The sequence below is a fragment of the Myiozetetes cayanensis genome, unplaced genomic scaffold (assembly GCF_022539395.1).
Source record: "Myiozetetes cayanensis isolate MyiCay16 unplaced genomic scaffold, myiCay2020 scf15, whole genome shotgun sequence".
Classification (NCBI taxonomy): Eukaryota; Metazoa; Chordata; class Aves; order Passeriformes; family Tyrannidae; genus Myiozetetes; species Myiozetetes cayanensis.
In genome coordinates, this window is record NW_026087159.1 from 4,620,611 (window position 1) to 4,644,226 (window position 23,616).

Here is a 23,616-nt window from a genome sequence, read left to right on the forward strand (position 1 = left end):
TATTATTTCTGACTTCATTTTACAAAACCTAGTGGAGCTCGCGTTCATTCATAAAGTAAAACTAAGATTTACTTCTTTATTTTTTTTAACCATTCAGAAAGCAGCAAAGAGCCTCCGTAAGCTCAGAAGAGAACGACTCAGAGCGCACCAGCCCGGTGATGTTGGACAGTGGGCTCGTGTCCCCCCAGAACAAGCCCCACCGAAGTACAGACCCTTCCCCTCCCTTCAGGGCATGCTTTGCAGGTGCTGTGGTTCCCCCAGACTGAGCTGCACATTGTCTTTCAGGCTGGCCAGGAATGTCTCAGTCCCTGGAAATCTGTGAGGGGCTGGAGGAGTGGTCGGGTAACCAGTACCTCTCCAACTGCTCGGACACCGAAGAGGAGGATGGCAACCAGCTGGTCAGTAGATATGCAATAGTCTCAAAGCTTGAGGTGCTGCCATTTTCAGTCATCTTGCTTTGTTTGTCTTCACTGGATAACAGATGTATCTTGTCCACATCTCTCAGAATTTCCATATCTCAATATGGGGAATGAGGAGATGTCTCAGCCAGAGTTTCTTGAAAGAATTTTAATTAATGTAGCTGATATGGCTCTGTCACGTTCCCTGTGGCAGTCAGAAATAACAGCTGCGTGATATGAAATGCAGCTAAATAAGATAAGTTTTTCATTCTGCCACAGTCTCCAGGAAAATACAAAGCCCTTGCAGACTGCAAGAGGAGAGGATCAGAGGATCTGCTGGTGAAAAACGGGGATGAAATCCAGCTCGTGCATGAAGATGGTGAGGGACAGTGGTAGGTATTTTAGGACTACTTTGCTTTATCTCTAAGAGCCTGCAAGGCATTCCCTTGAAATGTTGCTTGCCTGGTGATACACCCATTGCAGCTTCTGATTAAGTTTTAGACTATTCCAGAAAGCTGGAGAATTCATTTTCTTGCCAAGACTAGATACAATCCTGGGAAAACATGTCAGGACTTCCCTTGCCATGAGTGTCTGGGTGAGGTGTGTTTTACCAATATCTTCACAGCCCCTCTTCCCACTTTTCAGATGGTGCTTTGAGTGCGAGCCCTTTGCACACCCCAGACCAGCTCCTGGCTCTGTTCCTCTGGGCTTATTAATGGCAATATTGAGTAAATGCAAGACATTTTCCTCCCTCAAACAGCTGTACAAGTGTTAAACTGATTGATGACTGTGGACCATCTTTGTTGTATTTAAAAATGTGGCTCTCAAGATTACACCTTACAGCTGGTCCTCTCCTTATGTCTGGGAGCATCACCTGGGGAATGACCAATCCCAGGCTCCTGCCTGTTGAACCATTAGAACCTCCTTGTCTGGGAGGGCAGCATGTCCTCTCCTAAGATTTACAGCAATTTGGCTGGGATTCCTGGCTGTTTCTCCTTTCCAGGTGGATTCTGACTAGCTCTCATCAGCCAGCCTGGGGTCTCAGTAGGAGAGAGAGCAGTGTGCTAATGCCTTTTCTGGGGTGTGGGAAGTGGGGTTTGAGCAGGAACCTGGATCAGATTTGGGCAGGCACTAGCCCATAGATTCACAGATGTGAATGCCCCATGGAGGATTCCTGTCTGACAGCTACAGCCCTTGCACTTCAAGGGAAATTCAAATAGGATAAAATAGAATATTTCAGTTGGAAGGGATCTGCAATGATCATCTACTCCTGATGAATTTTGCAAAATTCAGTTTGTTGTTAGCAAAAGCAAGATGCAAATCATCTCAGGTTTACTGAATGTTCACCTCTCCTGGGGATTTCAACCAGTGCCAGTCAGAGATTTCTCACACCAAACCTTTCTGTTCGTACAAATTTTACTCCATGAGTGAGACAGAGAGATGTCATTTATGAGTATTTCCAGCTGCCTAAGTTTTGGCTTTAATTTACTTATAGTACCCTGATTAAATTCATCCTACCAGTCTGAATAGCAGAAGAATGAGGAAAGTAATTGCCCTTGGCTCCATCAGTACCCAGTTTTCCTCACTGGCATCTCTGGAGGTCTCAGGCAGGATGAGGAGAGAGAGAGAGTCCTGTTCTTCTCCACTGACTAGAGAGCTGCCCAAGGCAGATGTGATCCCCATGTAGGTTTTTTAATTAGGTTCCTAAGTTTAGGTGGGAAGAATACTTTAAATGCACGCCCAGCTCCTGTGAAAATGCTTCCCTGGTTTGAATGAATTGTTGGTTTCACTCCCAGTTGTGTAGAGTGTGACTGCATCAAACTGCTCCTCAGTTGGTTAGTTTCTTTTACTAATGCTGTTGTCATTCAAAGGTTGGTGAAAAACCTAAACAGAAGAAAAGAAGGCTGGATTCCTGTCCACAGTCTGCAGATAGTAGTCGGTGACTGCAGATTTCGGAATGCCAAAGTTGCAGGTATTATGTAGCACGCCTAGCAGAAATATTTCATATCTCAAATCAGGTCTTTTAAGCCATTTGCATTACACTTGATGTACTAAATCTGGCTGCATATGCCTCTGCAGGAAAAATAGAAAAGCAAGCAGCTACTCCAAAAAGCCTGTAAAAGTAGTAAATTAAGCTTTCTTTTTTTGTTTCTTAACACCTTAAGACATTTGTGAGACTTTAGGCTCTAGTAAATTAAAACCAAGCATTTAAAAATGTAGATTTCTTTGCAAGAGCACTGGGTAGAAGATCCAGGAGAAGAGATGGAGTCTGACCAGGGATTCCCGTGACTGTTTTGCCTACTCGCTGCTGTAGCCCAAACCCCGTGTGAACCCAGGCAAAATCTCCTCCTGCTGCAAAAGACACTCTGGCCTGACCCCCAACACTCTAAAGGCAATACTTCATCCCTGCAGCCTCACTCCTGCCCTCATTGCTGCCTGCTGGTTAATCCACCCTTAGATAAATTTTATAATAAACAGGTTACCAGCTTTTGGCCGAAGGCTTCTAGTCTCAAAAACCATACTTCACATTTTCTAGCTGGAAATGTACATAGAAGTAGGTAGGGAAGCATAACAGATGACACAAGAAAATGCCTTAAGAGCAGCCTGTCGCCCTTGCCATGTATGCAGCATCACCACTCCATGTGTTGCCTCATCACCATGCTGTTCACTGGAAATGGGAGACCAGGGTTTGAGATGGGAACAGCTCAGGAAACCCACATAGACTTAGTCCACTTTAAAAAAAATAAAAATGGAAAAGAATACACTAGTTATGACCATATGAAGCAAATTTTACAAGAAGATTTCTCTTTAAATACTTCCTTTTTGTCAAAACCTATTATTTTGATGAACACGAAGGAAGCCTTCTGAAAAGCTTAAAATTCCAGACAGCTCTTGATGGTTTTCCATATATTTCAGTAAAATCCTTCCTATACAGGAAGGTATCTTTTTATCCCCTTTGTTAAAAGGCAGTCAAATCTCACAGGTTGGAGATTTTTATGGACTTTATGTAAAGGGTAGTTTGCTAACCAGTGTTCAAATTTTGCTGGCACCCTGTTGTCAAGATGAAGTTATGTCTACCTTGATCTTCTCTGCATGTACAGCTATCCCATCTCACCATGTTCTGTGCAGGAGGGTTCTCCAGCTGTGAATGCAACTCAAAAACAGGGTGCTGGCAAACTCTGAACCTTGGTTTGCTTTGTCAGTGGTCATATCCCTGAAAGCCTAGAGACTCACAGCTCCAGACTGGTTTACAAAGTTACTGAGTACAAACTAAGGAGAATTTCACAAGGTGAAATCACAGAAAGCTCCTCCTGTGAGTCCCACACCACTGCCCAGGTGCTTTACAGTCGTGCCCCAGGGTTTAGTTGCAGCACTGAGGCTCTGTTTTCCCTGTGAAGGTAATTCTGTTCTCTTTTGCTGTTGCTGATCATGCCTGCAGTCTCAAGGCATGATTCTAATTTTACGTGCACTCCAGGCAATATTGTGGGATGATGTAGGATGTTTCCATGCTATTTCCTGGAGCTATTCCTAGAGCTTTTCGATTGCAGAATGATGTAGGATGTTTTCTTGCTATTTCCTAGAGCTATTCCTAGAGCTTTTCAGCAACATGTCCTTATAGCCATGAGCAAATTTCACTCTGACTCCTCAGGAATGCAGTCTGGATTGGGCTCTTTTCTGCTTCTTCAGAAGATGGAGCTCTTGCTCCAGTATAGCACAGGGAGAATTAGACAGCCAAGTTTGTAGAGCAAACTAGGGGCAGGAGGGAGCACTGGGACCCTCTTGTTCAGCTGCTTGTGCTGAAATGCTGTTTTGCATGTAAGCAGGGTAAACATGATTAACATGTTGTGGGGTCCCCCAGAGCTTAGAGCATTCTGGAGTCACTTCAGCACTGGGGGAGAGGCAGTCCTGGCCCTTCACGGTGGCATTGCATCTGTTTTTGTCCCAGGTGCCCCTAATAAATAAAAATATATCTCTAATCACAGAATTTCATAACAGAATTAATACAAATCTGGGTTTGAGAATGTTTTTTCAGTGCAAAGCCTTTAGCTGAATAGATTACATGGTTCCCTTACCTTCATGCATTTTTTTTTCTTAAATTTATGCTGTGGCCCTAAAAAAACCTCCCACCACAGGATGTCTGAATTTGTGGGTGGCATCCCTGTCCTTGGCAGGGGGTTGGTACCAGATGATCATTAAGGTCCCTTCCAACCCAAACCATTCTGTGAATCTATAATTCTGTCATTTAAGGAGGAAACCTGTTCTACACACCAGACCCTCTCCTAGTTTGCTTTAACACACCACTTGCCAAATTATCTCTTCCAAGCCTTAAGGGGATCCCCTGTGTGTGCTCTTCATGCCATAAAGCTGAGCAAAGGTTTCCCCCGCTGGCAGTGCCTGAAGGACCGAGCTTGCATGTCCTCTGCTCCTGCTGGCCAGGGTGCTGGGGATCATCCTCTTTACTGTGGTGAGCTTGAGGCAACCCTTTTGTGGCTCAAATCTGCCCGACCAGGGTATTTATTGTATGTGGCTGAACTCTTGAGCTCTCGCGGGCTGGCACGAGCATGTTGGCTGAACTGTGCAAGTTTTGTCTAAGTTCTGTTAAAAATGCCACTGGTAGTTTGCAGATGCAGCGCAGCTGTTTGCACTATCACTCATGCACTTTAATGATTGCAGCCACAGGCTTTTGTATTTATGCAGGGTCCATTAAAGGCAATGCTGATTCCTTTCTGGCCTTTAAAACGTAAAGTAGGGTCTCCTCCCACGACCTGAGATCCCAACCAGCTTCACTGAACAGATATTTAGTAACACCATAGAAAACCATTTTGAGCCTGAGAAAATAAGGAGTCTATAGGAGATATCAGCTGGCCTTGCTGTGATAATGAAGTGATAGATGATGGAAATGAGTCAAACCCTGTGGTCCTGCCTTAGTCAAGGCTCTCACTGAAGCCAGTGGGAGTTCAGCTTTTAGGGAGAACTGCAGGAGTTCACTTATTTTTTTTATATTATACAAATGTTACATGATTACAGGGAACAATGTATTTCTTGGAATCAGATGCTTTAATATTAACATCATTCTCCATTACTTTATAGATGCTGGCCTGTGTAACACGAGAAAGTTTAGTTCCCCTTGAATTAAGGGTGAACTAGTAGCATCCTATTTTCGATGCTCTTTGGAAGCTTTCAACTAAGTGTTACAGAGAAATAGCACAATAGTTGGAGTTGTCCTGTACTATTCATCACATTCACAGACCTCCACAGCTTCATCTGCACTGAACAGGACTGGGGTCCTAAGCAGCTTCTCATACTCATAAAGGAAGCCATTCTCTGCTCTTTCTTTTTTTTCACCTGTGGAAAGTACGGTATTTTATTAATTTTACCTGCTGCTTTTCCATGACATCCATCATGTTTCATCAGAGAAGTACACTACAGTTTCCTGACACTTTGTTTAGATGCTTGAAACTTCCTCTACAGGTTAAAGTAGGCTTTGCCTACTCGTTAGCTGACAACTGTTGAAGCTGCAAATAAAAGAGTTGAGTTTTGGTAAACCAAAAAAAAAAAAAAACAAACACAAAAACCAAACAAAGAAACTGTATGTCCTGCTTGATTGATTTTATGGGTGGGTTTTTCTTAAATATCTACTTCAGCTATGTGAATGTAATGTTCTGTAAGAGCATCATCTGGCTGACTCACATGTGAAGATGCAATAACGTTAAAGATCCTCTTTTTGCACTTAGGGTCTGACTCCAAGCTCATTGCAGTCAGTCCCCTTGATTTCAGTGAAGTTTGGATCAGGTCAAACTGACAACTCAGGGTTGTCACCAATCACTTAGGGTCCCAAAGTGTCCCAAGGCTGAAACCTGTATCTAGCAAGTGTTGAAGTTTACATTAATGTATGTACTTTTGGAACACGTGCCATAAATCCAAGTTAAATGTCCATGTTTGCACTAAGGATGTTCTTGTGATAAGACTGTACTTTTCAGCAACTTTAACAATAATGTATCTGTTGAATTTTTGAGAAAGGAAAAAGAATGTTGAACACTTATAATTTAATTTTGTGTTTCTTTGTCTAGTTTTGCTTTTGTAGAACATAGGTAGGTACAGGTGGTTTGAACTTTTGAGCAGATGTGTGCAAAGAGCACCTGACTGAGTGGAGAGCAGGGTTAATAGTGTGCATGCAGTAGTGAATTTGCTCTGTCCCATCCAAATGAAATGTTTATGCTGTGGACTAAAGGGGGACCTTTATGACTTTTATTTGTGAACCAGTTCTTAAACACAGTCCTAAGTTAAAACATACTGGGGTTTGTTTTGGGGTTTTTGTGACCATTTTTGTATGGAGGAATGGCTGTGGTTGCCTGGGGGTTCCCCATCACACAGTGGGCATTTCTCCACTTTGGGTAGCTGTTATTGCAGGTAACCCCCACACACCCTCCAAAAACGTGACGAGCTGAGTCTGAACTGAGCAGCACCACAAGACCTAGAAAAATACCAATATCCTTCAGCCACTTGGCAATCACAGCAGAGGGGTTTTAAGCCACTGAAAGTTCTTTTCATTTACTTTAAAATTGGTCACAATGCACTTGTTAGGTGGAAAAATAGGAGTGTCTTAAGTTACTGTCGGGGCTGTTTATAGTGGTAACAATTCTTGTGGTAACAGTACACATTTTGAGGTACAACTGTAAATATTTGTCTCAAACATAGCACACATTGCATATTAAATGGTTTTAATCCTTTTTGTCTTCCATAGTTTTAAATCTATGCTTTTATTAATTTATGAGGTTGATAAGTTCTGCGAATCTGAATGTACAGTCTGAGGTTTTTAACATTTAAAACTTTGCACACGACATGGTATGTTACCCTGAGTATGCTGTTGAACTAGGCTCTTCATGTATATGTATAAATTACAGTAGAGAATTTTCTCTGACTGCAAGTTTAAATGAACTATATTGTATATGTACCTGTAAAAAAATGTGTTAAATCTATATTTAAAGATTAAAAACTTGTTAAATAAATCCATATGAGAACATGCAATTCTGTTCAAAGATGCCTCTGCTATAATTCTAGAGAAAAAAGAATTCCCAGAGTGTTGGTTTTCATTTCTTTGGAACAACTAAAACCTTCTTATATGCATTTTGATTTTAAGGTAAATCAGTGGCAGATGATCCGATTAGCTTCTTTCTGGATGTAGTGGCAATGCAATTGTCTGAAAGAGCAGCTTCTGAAATCCCACTCTGGCTCAGGGTGTCTCCATCCCCAGCCTCCTCTGCATTCCAGTATGGCTCAGGACATCTCCATCCGCAGCCTTCCCTTCATTCCAGCGCTGGGCAGCTCTACCAGGAGGGACCTCTGGGCTGAGGACCACAGGGCTGTGCTCATGGGTGGGTCCATGGGGGCTCTGTGGGCAACAACAGCCCTTTTCCAGGTGCCAGGGAAGTGGTCTTGGGGACATATCTTTCCATCAGGGAGGGAGGAGACCCTTGTCAGTGGGTTCTGCCTCTAGGGATGTGCTGGTATCCCATGCATGGTGCCTGCAGGGTGGTAAAGCCTGTGCATGAGCTGCCCACACCGGGCATCCTAGTGCAGTTCCCAAAGGCCATGCTGTTTCCCCATGTACCTCTGGATTTTTCTGTGGAAAGAGATACAAGGTGCAGCAGCCCTGATCAGAGGTAAACCTCCCTTCCTCTGGGATTATTCCCTTCTCTTGAAGCTAGGAATTGAATTAAACCCACCTGAATCACCCTGACAAAGGACCTCTGCTAAGCATCACCTTTGCCTTGAATGCCACCTCCCTTTTCCTGTGCCTCAGTGCCAGTGCCCACCCTGGGCATGGGGCAGGTGTCTCCCAGGGAACTGTCTGCCTCTGGGGTGTCCCAAGCTGCCTGCCCTCAGGGGACCTCCCACAAGCTTGTTTGGGGAGGGCAGCACACACTCCCCATCACTAAAGCAGTGCTTGTTGCTGCAGTCTCTAATTTAACATGATTAATATAAACACCAGGACAGGTAATGAGCACTAAGCAGTTCTCTTTATAATCCTAACATGGCTCAGCAGAAATCATTAGCATAAAGCCCACCACTACCTTTAGATGAGTTTTATACATATTTTAGGTCATCTTTGCAGTCAATTTTATGCTGTTCTAAAGCAGGAGGAGCATTTCCTGCTGCCTGTGATCCACTTCAGCCTGGCTCATGTGAAAACACCTGGCCAAGAGCAATGTGGGTGCCCTGCTGTGCGTGTTCACCTCCCTCATGGGCTCCTCCAGCTGGGTTGATGGTGGGTGCTGGTGTCTGAGGCACCTGTGCCTGTTGGGCTTCCCTTGCTCACAGTGCTGTGTGACAGCTCTGGGCAATGTTGGTGGCATGGTGGCCCAGGGCACATGTGAGCCATGCCCCAGCTCATCCACACCAACCTCTGCATTCAGGATTTGGGAACTTACACCACCTCAGCAGTGCGAGAGCGTTCAGGAATACAGTCATGGACCACTAAAAGGCTTTTTACTTCTTTATTACCACATTTTCATTGTGTTCTCTTAACTTTTGCCTTCCAAGAGCAGAAGTTATTTCATTTGGAAATGTTTATTAAACTGCAATGATTTCTCAAAAACATGGAGATTGCTATGGGTCTCTCTTCACTTAACCAGTCCATCCCCCAGCACGGTGTAGCCTCCCCAGCACACCATAACACTCCTTCGGGTTAGGCCAGCTTCGTGTTTTGCTTTATCCACTTCACATACTTGGAGACCCTGGTGTAAATGCCATATTTGCCTGGCTTGGCACATTCCTCACCCCAACTGGTGATCCCTGTGAGAAACCAGGTGCCCTCGATCTCACTGGTGTAGGGCCCCCCGCTGTCCCCCTCGCAGGTGTCCCTGCCCCCGGACGGGTAGCCTGCACAGAACATGTTCTGCAGGATGGTGGTGGAGCTGCTCTTGAGGCAGGTCGGCCGGTCAACAAAGGGCACCTTGACGACCTGAAGGGTGGTGGCCGGCCGGCCGCGGTACTGCAGGCGGCCCCAGCCGCTCACCGTCCCCGTCCCCTGCTTCAGCAGGGCATTGGTGAACTCGCGGCTGCCGAGGCAGATGGGGGTGACGTAGCTGTTGAAAACGAGGGGCTCGTCCAGCTCCAGGAGGGCAATGTCGTTGTGGTACTCGTTGATGGAGCTGTCATACGTGGGGTGGGGAAAGGCTTTCACCACTTTACGCCGCTGCTCTGTGTGGTCATCCTCCTGAGTGTTGTGTTCACCTGCAGAGACAAGTGTGACTTGGGCTCGATCCCTCAGTGATCATGTCCTGGCAAGACCATGCCAACGCAATTCCAGCCCAGACAAGTGGCTGCAGAGCTGAGCCCTCGGATTGCTGGGAGACTGATACTGGCCAAGCTGCTTGCTCCTTGTCAAAGGATGCTGGAGGTCTCCTCACGGCAGCGCCTCCTCTGTCCCTGCAGCTGGCAGAACCTGAACCCATAGGCGCGACACCGGGCACACATGGCCAGTCATGTGCCAGAGATCCAGATGCTTTACCAGAGTTAGTGGCAATGTGGCTGTTTGGGGGATTTAGCACTCTCAAAGAAGGGATGTTGTTCTTGCATCAAAGGGAACAAAGCCCGTTGATGAAAAATCTCGGTTTAAAATAAATAATTTATTAGTAAAAGAAACCTGACCTTCCCTTTTGTAACACCACACATGCACTGTGCAGAATGGGGTGCAGGAGGCTACAAAATGCCACATCCTGGTGCTCACAGGTGCCCGAGTTTCCACCGCCCGACCGAAGCTCAGCTGCTCGCAATCACTGCCGGCAGCTTCAGGTTCCTGTAATTGAGTTGCTGGCAGTCTGTTACCACCCCTCCCGGCTTGTGTAACAGGTAGAGGAAAGGGAAAATGTTCTGTGGTCTCGGGTCGGCGAATGGGCAGCTCTGGGTCTGCCTGTAGCCGTATCCCTTCTCCCGTCTGCGTGCTGCCTCTGCTGAAGGCTGGAGAGAGCAGGATGACTTTTCCCGATTGCTTTCTCGCAGCCCCAGAGGCGCAGGGTGCTTTTAACCCCTGCTGCGGGGTTTCTACACGCTCTGCTGTGATCTCCAGAATATACCATCTCCTCTAAACAATATCTGCAGCACTGCTGGCCCTGTCTGTGTCCTGTGCCTGCTGCGGCTGCCTGCGAGGAGCAGCACGGAGCCTGCGAGAGAGGTGAGCTGCATTTTTGCAGTCACGCCAGTGCTGGCGAAGGTGGGAGGGGTGGCTGGTGCTGCCGACGTGCTCTGGGAGGGTTTTTTTTGCGGCAGAGTGTGAATATTAGCTCTCTTTCAGACTGTGTTTGTACAGTGTAAATGCAAGACAGATGTGGGGGAGACTTTCAGATGGTTTTTCTTACATTACGGCTGCTTGCTACTACTGGGGACCTAAAAATATGCTTCAGAGATGAAAGTGGAGTGGCAAAGATGCACAGGGGAGGGAAATGCTTCTCCCACCTCCTGCTATAGATTTTTGGGCCTCCTAAGATATTATGTACAAAGCACGAAGGGATGTGAAGAACTCTGATGTTGCCTGTGCTGTGTACACGGTGCAGGCACAAATTCAATAGTCCCTGGAGCCCTGCAAAACCATATTTTGCTTTCTTGACTTGCTATCTGGCCAAAATTCTGCCCTGGAAACCCAGCAGTGCCGCAGAGTGGTGTGAAGGGAGAGCAAGGGGACTTGGTTGATAACGTATCCTAAATGGAGGGAGTGTGTGACGTTCAGGAGAGAGCCTGAAAGGAGAGGCAGTTGGCATGCATGAGCAGCAAACACAAAACTTCTCTCCAGGTGGAAATGTGCTTTTCTGGGGGGGAAACTGGTTTTGCATTGGGCATTTTATGCTTTTCAGCATTAGTGGGTGCAAGGCTGGACTTTGTGCTCAGCTTTCCAGCAAAACTGCCTGGAAATAGATAGTAAAAAAGATAGTGTGCAAGCTGTGAGCCTCATCCTGCCAGGACCTGGCAGGAGTGCCCAGCCCCATGGCACTAAGCCTCCAGGGTCCAGCCAGGCACACTCAGGAGCATGTTAGCATGGAAGATGAAGATGCAGCTGGAGCCCTTTTGATGAGCTCATTTGTGTAGGTATAAACTCCTGGAAGTGTGTCAAAGCTGAGATAAAATGTCATTTTTGTCACTACTACATTTCATAGTGCCTAAACAGAAAGCATGGGTCTTCCACGCCTCCTCTCAGCCCTGCTAGTAGCAATTACTAATCGTGTCACTGTTTCCCTCCTGTACCTATTGGTGTAACCTATGTAGATATTCATACAGGGGAGAAACAAATAGTTTTAGGGAAGCTGATTCTGCCACAGCTGCGAAATGTGGCACCTTGATGCTCACCAAGGCCCCATGCTGAGTTATCAGCAGGCTTCCTAGCAGGAGGTCTGGCACAGTTGGGTGTCACCAGTCAGGGGGAAACACCGTTTTTCAAGCAGAGACACATTTGGTTTTTTAAGTAGCAGCATAACCTGTTGTGCAGTCTGACTACAGGGCCCCTGTCTAACTCTCCAGAGACCCTGCTCTACAAGCACACTTCCCACATGCCAGCCCAGTTTCTCTACCTCAATACATAAATTCTATTGACTTTTAAAAGTTAGGAGCAAAAGTAGTCATCTTTTCCTTGCAAGGACGTAGTCAGGTTACTGATGCCCCTCTTGAAGCAGCCACACAAATCCTGCAAGTTCTCTGAGAGTTGTGTGAAAATGTAGTGTGATCTCCAAGATCAAAACTCTCCAGTGAAGGCTGCGTGGCCAGCAGAGATAAACATCCACCACACCAGCTCAAGGGGCAGCATTTTAACTGAAGTCCATAGGGCTTTAAAGCATCCTGGATGTCTGGCTCAGGTGAGCTTGCCTGTGGTCAGATTGAAATGTGTTTACAATGTGGTCCAGCAGCTCCCTGGCCTTAGGACCAAGGCTAGACCCAGCTCACTGCTCCCACCAGAGGGGGTGGTACTTGCAGGGACCAGGCTGGTGAAATGCTGCAACCTGCAAGTGGGGCCCCTGTGCCCTATAGCAACTTGTGCTGCCCACCATGATGGTGTGCAAGTGTTCTGTGCAAGCCCTGCCTCATGTCACTCCCCTGCTCTGTCCAGATGTTGCCTGAGGTGCTCACCTGCCACAGCAGTGATGTCATGGCCTGGCTTCAGGCAGTGCGCTGCTGTCACCACCCACTTCTCGTTGATGATGGATCCACCACAGAAGCCCACATTATTACTGTCCACCAGGTAAACCTGTGGGAGCAGGAGGATGTCACACCCATGAGTTTGTGTAAACCTGAACTAGCAAAAGGTGTCCCTGCCCATGGCAGGGGGTTGGAGATGATCTTTAAGATCCTTCCAACCCAAACCATTCTATGATTCTATGATCTGCTGAAACTGATGGAGCTGAAAACTGAGCTGTGTTGTTCCTTGCAAAGCTCCCCTCCCTCAGACTTCAACTTAATTTTGGTAAATCCATGGACTACTGGGCAATTTATTGCTGTAGCTCAGTACCAAATCCTTTGAGCCCCACCAGGTAAAGCTCTTGTGGCTTTTTTGCCGAGGTAGACCCACATTCAGGCAACTTTTTTTTGCTGTGACATAAAACCATGTAAAGAAAGGAACTGTGTTCCTGTTAGACTTGAGACCTAGTGCTTTTCTAACCTCAGAGATTGCCTTGGGGTATTTAAAAGTAAGATGATCCTGCGTTTAGAAAGGAATGAGTTAACAGAGTGCCTGCTGGGGTTACAGAAGGGTTGCAGAAATAGCTGGTACCTGCCAAGGCACCTCGCCTTTCATGCTGTCTGTCCCGCCGACAACCCGGGTGCCCTCCTTGATTATCGGTGTGATTTTCGTGGTGGCAGCAGTGCTGGTTTCTGTGATGTTGTCGAGCACCTCGTCTTGAGCATCCTCATGGTCGTCACTGGTTATGTTCCAGTTCTCAAAGGTGTTCATGGATCGGGTGAGCTTGCTCTTCGCTTCAGGAGCCGTGATCTTCCCGCAGGGATACGGCACTGCAAGCGAAACAGGCACAGTTATGACTGGCTGTGTCATTCTGAGAGTTACAGCAACTGAAGGAGCAGGTGAGAAGGCAAATTCTGCCTCACCTCAGCACCCTGTTTTGGACCGACATGGGAGACACGTGTCAGTGTGGTGACCATGTGTTCCCTGTGCAAACATGCCTGTGCCTTTGAGTTGTAGTGTGGGTAATATGTAAAAGTAGCAAAAGCATAAATTGTTTCTGGGCTTTAGAAATGACATCTGAACAGTTCTAAAAATGAAAAAAGCTTGTTTGTTGAGAATGCATGCCTGACAGGCTGGTGCAGCTGTGCCTTCTCTTGGTGGGATGCTGTGGTGCATACCTGGGAGGCTCATGTCAGGCAGCCGGGCACTTGGCTGACATTTCTATGGCAAGTGACTCCAGAACAATAAATGTCCAGCTGGGAGAGGACAGGAAATAAGATCTGCCAATTGCACAGATAATCCTGCTTGGCACCAAGGTGAGGAAAACATTAATAAACTCTTTCTAGAGTTGTAGATTTTTCTCTGTTAATTAAGATCTCATCTGCAGGCTTGTTTCAGATGAGCTCTTCCCGTTTCTCTCCTATGCAGTGTGTGCTGAATTCCTGCTGATAGTGGCAGTCAAAATAGTAAATAGCATCAGGCATTGTCTTTCATCTGAAAAGCTTTTGACAGCACTGAGCAAACAAACATTAGTGTAAAATCAGATGTGAGTGTGACCTATGGAGATTTCATCCTCTATTGTTAAACAGTCTGCTTTAGGAACAGGACTTAAATAAGTGTTGAGTGATGGCAAGTGCTACCCGTGAGGTTAGGCCAGGAAATGAAGGTTTCAGAGCCAACAAAATCTAAGCTTTTGAAGGAAGGGCAATTACCCAACCTGAAAGATGATCTTATTGCTAACAGTAAACCTTTCTGGTCCAGTGAAAGTGATACAGCATGTCGGGCAACACAGCCTGAGTTCTTAATTATCTCTGTTAACAGGACTCTGAGTCTAAGATACTTCCTACACTGATTGCTGAAAGCCAGCACTTCCAAGAGCATTCAAAGCATGCCTGGCTATAGCTGCCAGATCTCAGCAAACTAACTCACCTGTGCAGGTACCTGCTTGGATGTGCAAACCTGTTACACTCAGGTGTTAGAAATATGATAGCATCAGATGTTAAATTGACTTTAGATGACAAGATATTCGTCCACAAAGTCTCCTCTCTCCCCTGCCAGATGTGCTTCTGAGATGTTCATGCCCAATTAACTTGCTGTGTTGTAGTGGGTTGGGTCTGCACACGTCTGTGCAGTTAGAGTTATTGTAACAGCTCAGGAGCAGGGTAAAGCTGGGGAATATAGCAAGAACCAGCTATTCTTTAGCCCTGTATGAAGCTGCAGCCTCAAGAAATGCATTTCTCTTCCACCCTACTCGATACCACAGCTAAACCACCTTGTCTGACAGGTTGTCATTGAGGGTCTCTGAGTACAAATACAAGCTGTTGGGAGAACACACCACCACAAAGCTTTGCTTGTATCCACCCAACTCAGGTAATTATAGCTGGGTGATGACCAGCCATGAAAGGGACTATCAGAAGGATTTACAGTTAGAAAGATCATCTTTTGTTCTGAAAAAGTCCAAGGCATCCTCAGTGTAGAAGCAGTAACCAAATAGTAGCTCCTACTGGAAGAACATGGGAGTGAGCTCTGGCTGGATGGATGCTGGTGTAGCTGAACATCACTTTTCTGCCTCCAGAAAACTACTGATCCATATGTAGAAACATAGTATGGTTGCAGGTGGGAGAGTTGCCTGTGTGAGCAGCCATCTGAGATGAGCATTTGCCTTATGAACAAATTCCTGGACAACTACCCTTCTTCTCCAGCCACCTAGGCTAAAAAAAGGATGTTTAAATTGAATCCTCGGAGCCTGACCCCACATCTGCCTTTGGGAAAGTGCAGGGTCAGGCTCTTTACATTTGCTAAGCAGAAAACCAAGTCTGGTTGCCAACAGGATATTGCATTTCTATGAGATTCATGTATCTAAATCCAGGACAAGACCTTGAAAACTTTAATCCAAATCTCTTAAAAACAGTTTAAAAGTTAACCTGTAGGTTCACAGGACTTTCCATCTTCATGAAGTCTATAGCCAGCAGCGCAGGAACACACAACCTTCTGTGGTGGGTCATGACTGCAAAAGTGCTTGCAGCCTCCATTTTTAATAGCACAGGTGAAGTCTGAAAGAAATTAAAATGAAACTGTGAGACCTTTTTTGAAATACAACTGGTGAGACATTTGTTGTAAGGAGAGCATCCTTCCAAATCACATCCCTAAATGAAGGATCTTAAGGTAACTCTTCAAGAAGGCAGGTTGAGGAGCTTATACAAGGACCCCAGAGTCCTGGCACAATCTCCTGCCTCCAACAGCTGCATGCTGTATGAAATTTGGCAGCCTGACCCTAAAGGACTCGTGCAAATATTTGGTTACAAGCCACGTGATTTCCCTGCTGTTGTTCTGCTTTCCTCCCCCCGTGCTTACAGCAATCCAGCCCCAGTGTGGGCGTTTGTAGAGAACACCATGTGTCAGACAGGAGCAAACCCTGAACCCAAGCAGGGCTTTGTCCGGGGATTATCACTGGGCTCTGAGCTGAAATTTCCAATGAAGCCATATGTTCTTCCTGACATACCAATAAATCAATCGCAGCCTGACATGGAAGACCTATTTCAGCTGGTTGTTTGATGAAACACGTCCCAGCCTGAGGCAGAATGAGATTCCCATGACTTGTACCTGTCTTTTCCCACTTCACCTCTCACTCCTCCATGGAGGGAACACCATCTCTTGGAGGTGGGAAACCACTAATCTGCAGAGGCCCTTTCAATTCTCAGCGAGTTTTCAAATAACTTCACAGCAGATTAACTCCACTCCTACTTCCTCAAGGACACCTCCCTTCCTGTAGCCATTTTAATGCCATCATTTACTATTTTTACAGAGCTTCTCTTCACGCCTCACTTCTAGCTCTATTTTTGCTCCTGTCTCACTTCCACAAGAAATCTGCAATGAGACCATTTAAATTTGATGCAGCTTTGAAATGCTCTTTTTAACGTACACTCCTCTCTTGCCAGAGCAGAATCACAACTAGAAAGAGAATCTTTTATTAGTGCAGTGAGTCTAGCACATTATGCAAGTTGCACAGCCCCTGATTATATTATAAGAGCCGAATATCCCTCTTGCTTAAATTATCAGCTGTTTGGTTTTCATAAACTCCTCAACCCATCAGGAAAATATTTGCCTTTTGTTTGCCTTTAGAATCAAGGTTGTTGCTGATCATTATAATTATAAATTCAGCAGAGTGCTGTGGAGAGGAAGTTGAGATAATCCTGTCCTGCTCAGCACCTGCTGTCCATCCTGGCATGATAAATGGAGAAGAGTGGGTGAATGGTGACCCCATTGGGGTCAGTTGAAAACTCTTTCTTTCAGTGGGTGAGCATGTTGTCCCTGAATGTTGACAGCCCCAGAGAGGTTTGTGCTGGGGAGGTAAAGGAAGGTCTCTCTGTCAACATTTGCGCTGGCAGCCACAGCTGAACAAAAGACCTTGAGCCTGAGTCTCCATTGAACCCTGCATAAGAGCAGGTGCTCAGAGGAGCTGGACCTGGGACGTGACCAAAGGCTGGAGAGGACAGGAATATCTGCCCGTGTATCCCCAAGCATGCCTCCCTGCAATCCCATTACCAACAGGCTTAATTTATTCTTTTCTGAAGTGCCTTACAGCAAAGCAAAATGTGTCTGAAACATCCCCTAGTAGGATGAAATTCTGCGCCCATTTTGATCCCATGGGATTTCAAGTAGAGCGGAACAACCACTGGATGAGCCCCCAGTACATACCTATCTCACAGTTTCTGCCTTCGTACCCAGCTGGGCACCAGCACACATAGGAATTTATTCCATCCTTGCAAACAGCTCCATTTTTGCATGGGTTGGGGTCACACTGATCTCCATCTTGGAGAGAAGACAGGAGAGTTAACAAATATGAGTGTCCACCATGGCTGGTGACGATGACGTGCTGGAGCCTTGCTCTGTGCAAGCCTCCTACTAAAGACGAGCAAGACACTGCATTGCTTCCTTCTTTATAATGAAAAATAGGTCAGATCCTGGCACCCAAGTGTGCTGACAATGCCAGTGCTGGGGTAGCATCGCCAGCTCTTTACCCAGAGTACTAACTGTGTGCCCTGTCCTGTGTGGGTTAATTCTGCTCCTTTCCATAGAACACCTCTTCAGTCGCTCTCCTGTAACATTTCAACAGGACCTTGTGTCTTGGTCAGGTTAGACAGGCAAATTTAGAAGGTTTGCTTCCTCAAGAGTGGTTAGAGTATCCTAATCTGGATTATTTTAACAGTACTACCTGTTCTGTGAAAGTTTGGATCCATCCATTTGGGTTTGGAGACCTCTCCGTGTATCAGGATTGAGAACCTTCGTCATTGCTCTTTCCTTCTCGGTCTTGTACTACTATTAATTGGTCTAGATTTTCCCTTCCATGTCAGGGCTTTTATTTTCACAGTTGCCTACAGCTGAGAAGCTGAGACTTTAACAAAAATACTCACTGTTGCACAACTGGCAATCTAACATTGTGAAAGAGTAAATCAGTGATATTGAAAGGCAGGGAATGCGCTTTGAAATGATTATGCCGAGGCACAGAGGAAGGGGAAGGCCTTGCTGAGTTTTGTGTCCTGCCAGGAAGTGTGGCAGTTAATGGTGCTTTCAGGAATGGGCTGGAATGTAAAACTGCTAAGCAGGAACAAAATGGTTTTGTCTTGTCTAAGTTACAGTGTTGGGGTTTGCACATAAGGTGAGGATTGCAGTTGTTGCTCCCTGGTGAGGGCAGCTGGGGCTCAAGTGTTGTGCAAGGGATGAGCTCCTGGGGGCTACACATGTTGGGAATAGCAGCTTGTAAACTGAACAGTAAACCAGGCACTTCAGATGATAGAGGAATATGTGGTATTCCTTACTTTTTATGAGCTAATTTGTGGCAGGGAAACAAACTCAGTGTTGAGTTTCATCAGCTGTTTTTTCAGAGGACAGTCCTACAATGCAAATGTAACTTTTTTATTTTATAGTCTGGACTGAGTAATCTGAATTATTTAAGGCTTTTTAGTGAGATGTTCTGGGCACTTTGCCAATCTACGAAGTAGTTCATTTATTGAAATGTCCTTAAAATTAGTTTCAGATGTTGTAGTGGGCATTGAAATCTTTTTGCTAAGGGACTGAGGAGTCGTTGGGGGTGGAGACTGAAAAGGAAAAAGAAAACAGTGAAGTAAGGGTTTGGGAGCAATGGTGTGAATTGCAAACAGCTGTTCACTATGATCATGTCGAGGCTCCACTTTAATATGGCATTTCTAGGGATTCACGCTGTGCTTTCATGAGGCTGGGCCTTATCTGGAGATCTCTGCTTGAGAACAGAGCATTTGCTGTTTGCTGAAGGGGTGTTAATTATTGCTATGGTGTTTTACTCTATAACACAGCTGAAAGCAGAAGCCCAGAGCATGGCCTGGGCTCAATGGATCCAGTGGTCTGTGTGAACTGGTTTTGTTTTGTGAGGTTTTGGAAATTTGTTCCAAAAAACCTGTCTGAACAAAATAAATGCTTAAGACATTTTTTTTTTTTTTTTTTTTGTGGCTTGCCGTTTCTACACCAACAGGACAGGCTCAGGCTCAGTGGCTGCAGAATTTAGGGTGCATGGCTCTGAGACATAACACAGTTTCTGGGTGCTGGAATACATTTGTTACAATAACATCTGCTATTTATGCACTGAGACATGAATATTAATCATTTGAACAGGAAGAAAGCGGCTCTTACCAATGTATGTTTTCCAAAACTCCATCTGCAAAGGGAAGAAGAAAAACAAAAAAAAAGAAAAGAAGTTTCCTTTGTTTTCTAATTTCTGGGCACTGTCTGGCTGAAGTAGTACATGGATGACTCCAAAACTGAAGGAAAAGACTCGCAGGGAAACCACCCTCCATAATCCCAGTGGTGACCAACAAAGCTTTTAAAGCAGTTCCCCAGCCCAAGAGATGGATCATGAATGAGAATCAGCCATGCCAGATGCTGCTCTTGACCTTGCAGGTTTTCCCCTTGCTGTTCACTCCTCTTCCCCCTCTGGGCCTCACCTGAAGGGCTTGTAGAGGTGTGGGTAGGGGGGAACAAAGTGTTGTCATTTTGCAGCAGTGATACTCACTGTTTTTTCTTGGTTTTCAAATACTTCTCGGGCTTCTTCAAAGCTGCATTTTTCTTCCATACATTCTCTCTCAAGGTTCCCAGGAATAAACTCTTCTAATCTGTTTGAGTTGGCTCGTTTTTGCCTCTGCAGAACTGAGCTTGCCTCTTTGTTCCCAATGAAGACTGCAATTTGAACAGAAATAGGGGCTGGAGAGCAGCATGTACCATTGTATGGTACAGCTGGGATGGACTGTCAGGATTTTGTTCTCCCAGAAAGCAAGTCCTTTTCAGGCATTCACCCCCCTCTTGCCCCATGGCCAGGGACATTTCCTGAGTGTTATCATCTACCTGAGATTTCTTTGGTGCCCAAATTAAGTGCAATCTAAAGCATCAAATTTGGAGAACCAGGTGTCAAAATAGTCAATAGACAGAAATGACTGATGGCAAGACAGTGATTGGGAGCCCTGAAGTTTGATGCTTATAATACCCCAAAGCAGATGGTGTAGCTCCTATCACAGATACACAGATTGGAATAAGCTGTTTGAGAGGGGAAAATAATAGGCTTTTTCATGCTGCTACTTGGTGAGGTCTTGTTTGGACACAGAAATTGTCCTGCTTTAGCTGCCTCTGCCTGTTTTGGCTGTGAAAGGCCATTTGCTTCTGCAAGCAGCTGCAGCCCTTGGAAGCGACAGGTCATTTACTTCTCTCCCTGCTCCTCATCCTTGCCCGTGGGCCTGGGTCCCACTATTTCCTGCTGACAGGAAGGGTGGCATGAGCCTTCCTCACCCCCTGGGCCTTCAGTGGGCTGGTCAATCTCCTGGGCCATGCATCCCATCAGCAGGGACAACAGCAGTGGCCATCCTGTGGCAGCCTCCTGCTGGAGTTTGCTTCTGACTCCCTTCTCAGGGAACCCCATCTCTGCTGAGGACTCTTGTTCCCCCATCCCACTGCTTTAAAACACATTGTTCACCCAAAGGAGTTCCCCACTTTGCTTCCCCAGCTTCTGTTCTCTCTTCACCCTCCCTCAGCACTCGCAGCGTGTCCCTTTTTGTCACCAGATGGCACGGTAGAGCAGCTCTGGGAGCTGCTGGTGGCCACCTGAGACACAGACCCTCATCTGTGGGCTCTGTGCTGGAAGGGAGTTGGGCACTTCTTGGACTGACCCCTCTGAGGGCTAAAGAGAGCTGAGCCATGTGGGCATACAGGAGAGTGAGGGGTGAGTACCAGTCACTTGTCCCATCTCGTGGCTAACTCCTGCTCCCAATGCAGAGCAGACCCCAGCCTCATCAAGCCTTCAGATGATCAGCTTTGTTGAGCTCTCATGAACCCCAAGCAGGATGATCTGATTGACACCATGCCACCGACAGTGTAACAAGCCCCTTCACTGTCAGATCTCTCTGCAAGAGACTGAACTAACAGCTTTTGCAGTGCTTTTAATCATTGTACAGCAAGGTTGCATCTCTGCCTTCCTCATGCTAGTGTGGTTTTGGTTAAAATGAAAAGGATGGGTACAGCACTGACCTCTGATGAAGCCAGGCTTGATTCAAACACTGGCAGTCCCCTCACAGCTGCAGGGTTGTGGTTTACGTGTGGGACATGAATGTACTCCCAGGTCAGCCTCCCCAGCTGTGTGGCACCAGGGGGCTCATCCTGGCTAGGGGAGACCTGTCCCCTTCCCTTCTTGGCATGGGCTTCAGCCTGCAGCTTGACCCCAAGCTGGACTGGAAAGGCTCAGGTGGGAATGATGGAGCAGCCTTCCTTGGTTTTGCCACCCTGTTGGGCTCCCCATGTGCTCAGTGCCCAGGGAACGTGGTGTGGGCACAGCTGCACATTGCCCTGCATGGAGGGAGGCAGCTGTGTCAGACATGCTCCTTCTTCTCTTCCCAGTGGGATATGCCAGGCACCTGCTGTAATTAACTCATTTAATGGGAGAACTCAACTTAATGAATGCAGTTTTACCTTCCCTCATATCACTCTAGGTTTTCTCCATTGCTTACTGATCCCACATGCTGCTTTACAAGAAAAACTTGATTTGGACTGAAGGTTGCAGGCCCCATGGTGTGACAGGAATGGCACTCAGCTGGCTGGAAACTGTCCTCACACTAAGAATACACTCAAATGTGATTTACCAACTTCTGAGAGAGTATCTGAGAGAGTGAGATGGGTCTCTGGGCCAAGTGCTGGGGGGCACACCTGCCAGCTGAGTACTGTATTTGTCCTACCAGCTGAGTACTGTATTTATTGTGGGTGCACCTGAATGGGTGGTGGTACCAATATGAGGTTCTGCTCACTTTTCACTGCTTAGCAAAGATTTTGGAAAGAGCCTTTTTTTAACCTGCTACTAGCAATTTTTTAATGAAAGAAGAAAGACCAGCCTTGGAGCAAACAAGAACTCACACTGGATGTGAACCAGACTCTGCTGGAACTGTTGCTGCTGCAGATAAATCAAGCAACAGCCTGCATTACTATGTGTGATTGCCCACATCCATCAACTGCTCTATCTTGTCTACAGTTTTGGCTGCATCTTACAGTCTTTGTTAAATTCACGCTGGGTTTAGCTTTAAACAATCCTTGCAGTGGCAATTCCAATGACTGCTTTATGGATGTGAGCACTTGTTTGTACTCCAGGACAAAGTGATGGCACACAAAGATGTGTGGATGTTACTCTGTGAGCAACTCTCTCCCCTTTTTTCTTCTCTGTGTGTGTGTGTGTGTGTGTGTGCATTCTAAAATGGCTGAATCAAGCTCTGAAAGCTTAAAAGCTGCGAAAGAAATCTAAGAACAATTCCATTCTTAAAATTAATCCCTGTGACACAGTTTGTGTAAAATCAGCATAAAAACTATTGTTTCATTCCCAAGAAAAGAACCAGAGCTTTAAGGAGGAGCTATGAAATGCAGCAATCTCTCTGAGCTGTCTTCTCCTATAAGACTGCACAAGCTGTCCCACTGTCAAGTGACAAACTATCTCTTTGCCAGTATCTGTAACACCCAGCACCCAAAAGAGAAGGATTTTCGAGGTTTTAAATGAACTCACCTGTACTTTCATCACCAAGACAAGCTGCCAGAAGACAAAAGGAGAGTACGAGGGGGATATTTGCCATCTTCTTCCCACCGCCCAAACCGCTCGCTGATAACTTGTTCGTGTGGTGGAGCTCAGTCAATAGTTCCAAAGTGCAAGTGCTTGTTTATTGACTCTGGGTAACCCTTTAATTTAAGGTCCCCAGATGTGCCATTGCCGAAGCTTGAAATGACAGCATGGGTGCTATTGCAGGGGGCATGTCCATGAACAAGAAACATGCCAGGTTTTTTGCAGTCCTTGGGCTTGTCTTCGGCAGTGAGGGATATTACTTCCATGTTTGAGGGTTGAGCATTGCTCAAGAATAAATTAATTGAGCTTCAGAGAACCCCTTTAAAGCACTGAATTTCCCACTCCTACCCAGGGGATGTTGACCATAGGAAAGTCAACAGTAGCATTTTCAAAGACTTCACCACAGTCCGTGTTTCATCAAAAAGAGCAAGTGCAATTCCCTTGAAGATGACCCTACAGATAATGTTCTCTCTCAGGGCCCAGGCACCCTTGGAGCAAGGCTGTGTCAGCCAGGATGGGTTATCTAATTAAAAACCTGGATGAAGTGAGGTGTGATGATTGGTCCATTATCCAGGTCTGCTGGGGCAAATCCTGGACACATATGGAGTTTCCTAGGTCCTGTACCTGAGGCTACAGGAAGGAAGCTGCTACTCAGTGTCTTGGACAGTGGCTGGTGTGGGGATGTGCTGAGAAGTGACATTTTGGAGCAGGGAGAGCAGGCAGGCTCCTGGCTGCAGAGAAGCCTTTGCCCAGGGCAGGTCCATAGGCTGCTCCTGATCCACACTGGCCAAGGAGTACACTGAAAGGAAGGGAAGATGAGGGAAATGAAATAGGAAAAACAGTAGGTTTTAATACAGAAAATAAAGGGTGGGGTTTTGCATGAAATTATTCATATTTAATGGTGGGCTACTTACAACTTTTAAACCCCATGTCTTCCC

At 46.1% G+C, this 23,616-nt stretch overlaps 2 protein-coding genes across 5 annotated transcripts in view; one reads left to right on the plus strand and one right to left on the minus strand.

The window, feature by feature from the left end:
• MCF2 (MCF.2 cell line derived transforming sequence) overlaps positions 1–5,965 on the plus strand; it is a 58,083-nt gene extending 52,118 nt beyond the window's left edge. For 3 of the 4 annotated variants that reach the window (XM_050310370.1, XM_050310366.1, XM_050310368.1), the window contains 5 exons: positions 98–204; positions 286–398; positions 678–790; positions 2,270–2,370; positions 2,619–5,965. In XM_050310370.1, the coding sequence (XP_050166327.1) occupies positions 98–204; positions 286–398; positions 678–790; positions 2,270–2,370; positions 2,619–2,671 (487 nt within the window). In that variant the 3' untranslated portion in view covers positions 2,672–5,965. The remainder of the gene's footprint in view (positions 1–97; positions 205–285; positions 399–677; positions 791–2,269; positions 2,371–2,618) is intronic. The other variant, XM_050310367.1, reaches the window with a different exon arrangement.
• A 2,917-nt stretch (positions 5,966–8,882) lies between these two features.
• F9 (coagulation factor IX) lies at positions 8,883–22,748 on the minus strand. Its single transcript, XM_050310949.1, has 8 exons — positions 22,625–22,748; positions 19,610–19,773; positions 19,231–19,255; positions 17,263–17,376; positions 15,489–15,617; positions 13,156–13,394; positions 12,516–12,633; positions 8,883–9,635 (listed from the first exon to the last, which is right to left on the minus strand). The coding sequence occupies exons 1-8, from the start codon at positions 22,689–22,691 to the stop codon at positions 9,088–9,090; spliced, it is 1,404 nt and encodes a 467-aa protein (XP_050166906.1). The 5' UTR covers positions 22,692–22,748; the 3' UTR covers positions 8,883–9,087.
• Between the last annotated feature and the right edge of the window lie 868 nt (positions 22,749–23,616).